This window comes from Mandrillus leucophaeus, unplaced genomic scaffold (genome assembly GCF_000951045.1).
Source record: "Mandrillus leucophaeus isolate KB7577 unplaced genomic scaffold, Mleu.le_1.0 Scaffold203, whole genome shotgun sequence".
Classification (NCBI taxonomy): Eukaryota; Metazoa; Chordata; class Mammalia; order Primates; family Cercopithecidae; genus Mandrillus; species Mandrillus leucophaeus.
In genome coordinates this window covers 419,146-427,672 of record NW_012102066.1, presented here as the reverse complement: position 1 = coordinate 427,672, position 8,527 = coordinate 419,146, and the positions used below count along the sequence as shown (strand labels likewise).

Genomic DNA, 8,527 nt, shown 5'->3' with positions numbered 1-8,527 from the left:
GACTATGATATACTCCCATATTATCAAAAACACTTATTTTCCTCAATGTAGGAATAGTGCGAGCCTGTCGACCCAGCTGTTTTAGAGGCTGAAGTGAGAGCATCACATGAACCCAGGAGTTCAAGACCAGGCTGGGCAACATAGCAAGACCCTGTCTTAAAACAGATAACAACTGTAAAGTCTATAGGAAAGATTATATCATGTTGATTCAGAAAATAGTTTCCTCTCTTGTTTCTCCCTTTCTTTTCTATCTTCCTTCTACATGAGGCCCTTGTTTATGGAGGAATGTCATACAAGGGTACTTTTCTTGTGCATATCAAGACAGACCTATAGATGCTTTGAGCTATAGTATTCCATATTCATCCCTGCCCTTGAGGCATTAGTAATCTCTTGAGCTGGGCACGGTGGTACACACTTGTAGTCCCATCTACTCACGAGATTGAGGCAGGAGGATTGCTTGAACTCATTGCACTACAGCCTGGGCGACACAGCAAGAGCTTGTCTCTAAAAAAATACATAATCTCTTGAGTATGCTATGACATTTCTCAAGCCTGTGGCCTTATATAAATGTACAGCATTTTCTAATTCCATTCTGATCATTTCAAATAAACACTTTAATTTTATGAAAAAATGTCTTATTACTGTTACTAAAGACTATAGAAAGTTTGTAGTTACAAAGAAGTTACTTGAGTAACTCATTTTGTTAGATGTCAGCCTAGATATCACAACCTCCAGGAAGTACTCCCTTATCTCTTAGATTTAGTTATGTTAATTAGATTTAGTTGTGTATGGTTAGTTAGATTCAGTGTAATTTAATTTAATTAACTTCCGCTATGAGGTCCTGTAACACCCTACACTTTCCCTATCATAGGAGGCAATACAGTGATAACTCTGCAAGTTCAACTCGGCCCTTGGACCATACAGTCCTGGATTCAAATTGTACCTCTACCTCCTAGTGGAGTTTGTCAAGTTACTTAACCTAAGTTCCCCTTTCCTTATACGTAAAGTGAGATTAATAAAACAGGGTTATAGAAGAGAATGTATATTAAGTGCCTATACAGTGCCTGACACATCGTAAGCAATAAATAAGTACTAGATGCTGTCATCATCACCATCACCATCATCATCACCATCACCATCATGACACTTCATTGTAGTTGCTTATTAAATATGCTTATCTTCCTCCATGAAGCAGAGACCACATTTTCTCTGTTCACCTTTATCCCCCTGCTGCCTAACACAGTTTCTGACACAAAATAGAAGTTTAGTAACTTGACTGTTGAATGGTTTAGACAAACCCTGGTGGCCAAACAGCAATGGCTTTGTGGGTTCTACAGTGCCTGCTCCTTAATGCACATAGCTGTCATCTTTTATGCCTCCCAAAGCAACAAGTTCCTTCAAGAGTGGCCTAGTTCCTTCAAGAATGAGCCTAGCAGAATAGATCCTAGATGGAGCAGGGGAGATCACTCAGAGCCAGCAGCATCTCAGAGCTACAAGGGACTTCCTCAGCCTCCCAACCTACCTCTTTCATTTTACAAAGTACATACTAAGACACATCCGTGACTCAGTCAGGCTACAATTGACACAATGGAGGGCTGTAGACCTGAGAACAGGGATTTAGAAGACAATTGAGTCAGAGCAATGTAGCTACATTTCAGTTTAATTTTTTAAATCTATCACCATTTTATCTATGAAATTTGTTTTTTATTCTTTAAGGATAACATGTAGCTAAGTGCTTATAAATAATAAATGCAAAATCATAATAATTAGCTTGGCTAGGAGCAGTAGCTCACACCTGCAATCCCCACATTTTGGGAGGCCGAGGCAGGAAGACTGCTTGAGGCCAGGAGTTCAAGATCAGCCTAGGTAAAATAGCGTGACCCTATCTCTACAAAAATTTTAAAAATTAACAGGGTGTGGTGGTGTGTGCCTGTAGTCCCAGCCACTCAAGAGGCTGAGGCAGGAGGATCACTTGAGCCCAGGCATTGGATGCTGAAGTGAGCTATGATAGCCACCTAGGCAACAGCATGACATCCTGTCTCAAAAACTAAATAAATAGGCCGAGTGCAGTGGCTCACACCTGTAATCCCAGCACTCTGGGAGGCCAAGGCGGGTGGATCACCTGAGGTCAGGAGTTAGAGACCAGCCTGGCTAACGTGGTGAGACCCCATCTCTACTAAAAACACGAAAAATTAGCTGGGCGTGGTGGTGCATGCTTGTAATCCCAGCTACTCGGGAGGCTGAGGCAGGAGAATTGCATGAACCCAGGAGGTGGAGATTGCAGTGAGCCGAGATTGCACTATTGCACTCCAGCCTGGGCAACAAGAGCGAAACTCTTGTCTCAAAACTAAAATAAAATAAAAAAATAAATATTAGCCAGAGATGATGTTATCTAACGAAGGAAAAAGTAATATTCACTACAAATATGAAGAATGTCTACCACCTCTCTAGCATTTCATTAAGGGAGTACACTGTGGTTCTGATCACCTGCTTTCTGAATTTTATCATAAATTATATTTTGAATGAATAATCTGTGACTGTATTGGCAAAAATAGTCAAATATGAGATATTTGTAAAAGATGTAAGCCATTTGAATACTCTAGTTACTCTAATTCTAAGGATCGCTATTCCACAGAGGCCACTACTCTGCTTTGGAAGAGTTTCATTATACTTCCCTAGCAATGTAAGACATAAGGAATCCACAGAGTGGTTTTTACATCCCTTGCATTTACCCAAATACACCATCAGAGGGCAGCGCACACCTGGTTAACTTAAAAACTGCCTGTCTGGAGGCCTTATCAAAATAGTTGTCAAATTAGTCTAAGACATTCCTAAATTACCACTCAGATAGGCAGGAAAGCTGTTGGAAAAGACAAAAGGAGCAAAGATTTTTAAAAAGACAAAAGAATGCATTCCTTAAGACTCTGAGTTTCTACAAAAGGGAATCTGGAGCTAATCAATGCTGCAAAATGGGATAATGGAGTTAAAAAAGGAATTTCCTCAATCTGAGAAAACAGATTTGTTACATTTGAAAGACTTTTACTGCATATGATCATCTGAACACCAGTTACTAAACAAAAATCAGATCTCCTTGTTCCTGTTAAGATGTGCTAATTAGTAAATGGCAACAAAGCCCACCATATAAAAGGGTCCCTTCAGTAATGTCTTCTTGAGTGAACAAAAATCAAGCCTGCCTTATATTGTATTCTGCTTTGCATCACAAACAGTTTTAGTGGATTTCTGGAAAAGCATCAGCAGTTTTTTTGAATTTTAAATTCTGGAATTATATAACTATATAGGCAGGCTTTTTTATAATAGAATATATTAGCTTTAAAACAGGTGATATTTAAATAGAAGACTTTAAATGTAAAAATCAGTAGAGCCTCGTTAAGGCTGTAAATCCAGAATTTGTGATAATGTGGATTAAATATTATTTACATAACATATAAGGAGGCTGGGCGCAGGGGCTCACGCCTGTAATCCCGGCACTTTGGGAGGCCGAGGCAGGTGGATTACCTGAGGTCAGGAGTTCGAGAGCAGCCTGACCAATATGGTGAAACCCCATCTCTACTAAAAATATAAAATTAGCCAGGCGTGGTGGCACATGCCTGTAATCCCTGCTCCTGTGGAGGCTGAGGCAGGAGAATCGCCTGAACCCAGGAGGCGGAGGTTGCAGTGAGCTAAGATTAAGCCATTGCACTCCAGCCTGGGCAACAAGAGCAAAACTCTGTCTCAAATAAACAAACACACACATATAAGGAAAGGGATTTGCTAAGCAAATACATAGTCTAAGCAGTGGGCAAGAGGAAATGCTTCAATTATTTAAGAAGAATTTTTAAGTTTAATTCTAATCTTGTTTGCAAAAGAAATATGATGTATATGCATTTCTAACCAGCTTCTTGCATGATTCTAATACAGTCACCTAGTACCAGTAAACAGACTGCTCTTTGATTTTTTCTAGAACACCAGGCACTGCTTTCTTGGAGTAGATGATTAACCCAGCTAAAGCTTGATTTTTACTAGCTAGCACTTTGTTAACCTAGTGTGTTATATTGTGTGACTTTAAAATGATAAAAACAAAATAAAGTGGAGTTCTTATTCAGGTTAGTGCTCTAGTCCAAGTCACTAACAATTTACTATGTAATAGACATTCTAAGATTTCTGCCAACAATTCTACTTTCAATATATAAAATCAATTTTCAGAAAACTGTAAAGATGATTTCCTTGTTCAATTAAGTTTCTACTAATTATAGAAAAGATTATATTGCACACTTTTCTCAAGTTACCTATGGGACTGACAATATGTCCATGTGTCCTGACAGTAAAGTCAGTTATCTGAATACGTTCCATTTTGGAGTAACAGATCTAAGTGCTAAGCAATTAACCACCACCACATTCAAGTTTAGAACTGGAAGATCTTTCGTTATATTAATAGACCCTTTATTTTTAGATATAACAAAATACCAAAGATAAATGACCACATATGTCCTAATGTACTTGAGAAATCTCGCTACTAATGCTGTGTCACTAATTTTTTAGTACTGTATTTAAGAAAAAAAAAAAAAACCTGTCTTTTCTATTGGCATCATTCAAGGAAAAAAAAAAAAAAGCTGAATCAGGATGTTTCTGTGTGAATGCACATTCCTCACTAAATCTCTCAGGCAGCTGCTTTAGTCACTGTTACTAACACCTTGCTCTGTCATCTCTTTGTATACATGTCTAATTTATCAGTTTCTTGTAGATTGTCAGCAGCCTGCTGCCTCCGTACCGCCACAGTGCTCACAACTAGCCGGGAGGCAAGACTGCCCGACTGTCAGGTAAATTCAGATGTCCTTTCCTTTCCCACCCAGCTGCATGTCAGATCCATAGACCCCAGCTCCACTTTCCAACACCTGAACTGCCTAGGCATCCTTATGTTTTGCTATATTTTATTTCAAGTGTGGGTTACATAGACACACATTGGACACCTGCAGTCCCTGTGTTCCCAATGGGAATACAAGAGAGCTGGGGTTTATTTTGCTGGCTGCCAGCTGGTAGTCTACAGGCTGCGTTCAGCCCCTTTGTCTGTGTAAATACTTGGATTAGTCCACTGTTTCATTCCTTTCCAAAAAATAAAAGCTGGAATTGTTATGATGTTTGTCCTACTTTTCATTTTCTTTTGTCTTTAAAATATATTTATTTTCCTATGAAATCCAAGGGACGCCAATATACTAATTGACTTGCTTTGATTCCTATACATTATACGTATTAAAACATCACTATATACTCCATGAATATGTGCAATTATTATTTGTCAATTTAAAAAAATAAAATCCCCGCTACTCAGGAGGCTGAGGTAGGAGGATCAATCGCTTGAGCCTGGGAGTTCAAGGCTGCAGCGAGCTATGATCACACCACTGCACACCTGCCTGGTGAGTAAGATCCTGTCGCTAAAAAACAAAACAAAACAAAAACCACAGTAAAATAAAACTTAAAATGTTTAAATAGGCCAGGCGTGATGACTCACACCTGTAATCCCAGCACTTCAGGAGGCTAAGGCAGAGGGATTACCTGAGGTCAGGAGTCTGAGACCAGCCTGGGCAACATGGTGAAACCCCATCTCTACTAAAAATACAAAAATTAGCCAGACGTGGTGGCACATGCCTGCAATCCCAGCTACTCGGGAGGCTGAGACAAGAGAATCACTTGAACCCAGGAGGTGGAGGTTGCAGTGAGCTAAGATGGTGCCACTGCACTCCAGCCTAGATGACAGAGAGTCCATCTAAAAAAAAAAAAATTAAAAAATTAAAAAGATATGTATCTCAGGCCAACAAACAGGAAGATAGGAAGAATAGAAAGGATTAGATACAAAGGCTGGGTGCAGTGCCTCACGCCTGTAATCTCAGCACTTTTGGGAGGCTGAGGCAGGAGGATTGCTTGAGTTCATGGATTTGCAGTTACAGTGAGTAAAATCACATCACTGCACTCCAGTCTGGGTGACAGAGCAAGACCCTGTCGATAGATAGATAGACAGACAGACAAAACAGCTGTGTAAAAGTGTTTCTGTGTTTCTGTTCTCTGTCCACGCAGTAGCCTTGGTAAAAACTAAATTTGAAAGGTAGAGGAAAACATTGTAGTCAGCATTCAAAAGAAAATATTTGCTGTGACAGTGAACTTTATGTGAGATTACTTGAAAAATTGTAAAAACAGGTTTGCACAGTCCCTGAACACTAACTGGAGAGTTTGCTGACAATTCCGATTCCAAAGGAAAGCTTTCCGAATCAGTCATGAATTGCCCTCCATCCTGGTGAACCTCCACATAGCATCTCAGCATTCCATCAGGACCTCGCCTCCATCCTGGAATCTTCAGCCACCTGGCCTCTGATGGTGCCAGACTTTAGTAGTCTGGTTGTGGTTTTCATCGTCTGCTCAGTGTTGTCTCCTTATCACAGCTGTTGCCCTTCTACCAGGGGAAGGCTTCTTTTGAGCAGGGGCAGGCCCAAACACTTTCCATGTGTGTCTGAGGAGTAGATGTCAGTAGCAGGCTACACGTGGTCGGGGTCAGAGCCAGGGGAGCTGGGGTGCCACAAGTGTGGAAGCACAGTGGCAGCTGAAGCCCAAGTGTCACATGGTCTTAGAGCCGATTGTGCAGCCAGTTTTATCAGTGGAACATTGAGTTAGCACAGAAAGGTACATTACTGGCCAAGTGTCGTGGCTAACGCCTGTAATCCCAGCACTTTGGGAGGCTGAGGTGGGAGGAGGGCTTGAACCCAGAACTTCGAGACCAGTCTGGGCAACACAGGGAGACCGCCCCCCCAACCTCTACAAACATTTTTTTAAAAATCAGCCAGGTGTCATGGCACATGCCTGTAGTCCCAGCTATTTAGGAAGCTGAGGTGGGAGGATCGCTTGAGCTGGTGAGGTCAAGGCTGCAGCGAGCTGTGATTGCACCACTGCGCTCCAGCCTCGGTAACAGAGCAAAACCTTGTCTCAAAAAACAAATAAATAAATAAAAAGAAAAATACATTATAAAATAGGTTACTAGCCAGCAGTTTCCAATTGGTGTCTTTTAGTCGATTGTTCCCACCACCTTCAGCAACAGGGCTTTAAGAAAGATTCTTCGCGGCCGGGTGCGGTGGCTCACGCCTGTAATCCCAGCACTTTCGGAGCCCGAGGTGGGCGGATCACGAGGTCAAGAGATCGAGACCATCCTGGCTAACATGGTGAAACCCTGTCTCTACTCAGCGGGGCATGGTGGCATGTGCCTATAGTCGCAGCTATTCAGGAGGCTGAGGCAGAATAATCACTTGAACCCGGGAGGCGGAGGTTGCAGTGAGCTGAAATGGTGCCACTGCACTCCAGCCTGGTGACAGAGCGAGACTGTGTCCCAAAAAAGGGAAAAAAAAAAGAAATAATGATAGTATAATTATAGATTTATCTCAGTTATGTAAGTAACTGAATGTAAATATTCAAACTCGTCTCAGTGGGATTCTACATGTGTAGCAGTTAAGAACATAGGCTCTTCACCTACAGTCCATTCTCTACCAAGCACCCCCAGCCCTTACCCAGGGCCTGGGTCAGTGCTGGGCACATGACAGCTGTTCACTGAATATTGATTATACCCGAATGAGTGAATGAGCTCTGGAATCAGGTTGCTTGGGTTGAAATCCCACCTCTAATACCCACTAGTTGTTTAATTTTGGAAAATTTCTTTTGCTGGCTAAGATTCCATTTCTTCACTTGTAAAGTTCAGGTGACAGTAGTTATTGGGGGAATTCAGTGAGGCACACTCCTGGCTTGGAGTGCCTGCTCGGGAACTGTTATCAATACTGTTTTAGTATCTTCCCATTCCTCAAGACAAAGATCTGCAATCTCTTAACCTCTCTAATTTGCTCGAAGAAAGCATGGAGCAGGCTACTGTTTCGTTTGCTTGTTTGTTTCAGATTGGGTCTGGCTAGGTTGCCCAAACTGGACTTGATCCCTGGGCTCAAGCAATCCTCCTGCCTCAGAAGACTACTGCTTTAAGTGTTTCCATTAAGTAGGAAATGGAAAGGCTGGCAGGAGATTTTTTTAACTTTTTTTTTTCCACCTTGCTTGTTTTTTGAGAACCAGTTTGACTAAACAATTATGTAGTCTAGTTCCATCTGCTCTGAGATTAATGAATTTAGGTTGCTTACTACTGCCACAGGGATGATTTACTTCAAAGAAAAGCAATTTAATGAATTGCAAATATTTCCAGCTTCTCAAATGTTTCCAGTTTCTACCCGCATGAATACAGCCTGATCTAGAGCCCAATTCTACTGTTCCCCATCGTGGTCTGCATAAAGAAATGATTAAATGCATATAGATCTGAAAAGGCTCCTTTTCAAAGTTGCTGGGATGATGACTGACTCTCTTCCCACCCATACCCACTGCTAAATGGGTCAATGTTAATACTTTCATTGCCCTTTTTACTCCTTCTTGGCAGAAAAGGTAACCCATAGCCAACATTCGAATTCTTAGTATAAACCAGACAAGGTTTCAGTTCTTTTTTTTTTTTTTTTTTTTT

General features: G+C 41.2%; 1 protein-coding gene across 2 annotated transcripts in view; it reads left to right on the top strand.

Moving 5' to 3' along the window:
• BICD1 (bicaudal D homolog 1 (Drosophila)) overlaps positions 1-8,527 on the top strand; it is a 334,482-nt gene that overhangs the window by 318,859 nt on the left and 7,096 nt on the right. For both annotated transcript variants that reach the window (XM_011979544.1, XM_011979543.1), the window contains one exon: positions 4,742-4,817. In XM_011979544.1, coding sequence (XP_011834934.1) covers positions 4,742-4,789 — 48 coding nt within the window. In that variant the 3' untranslated portion in view covers positions 4,790-4,817. The remainder of the gene's footprint in view (positions 1-4,741; positions 4,818-8,527) is intronic.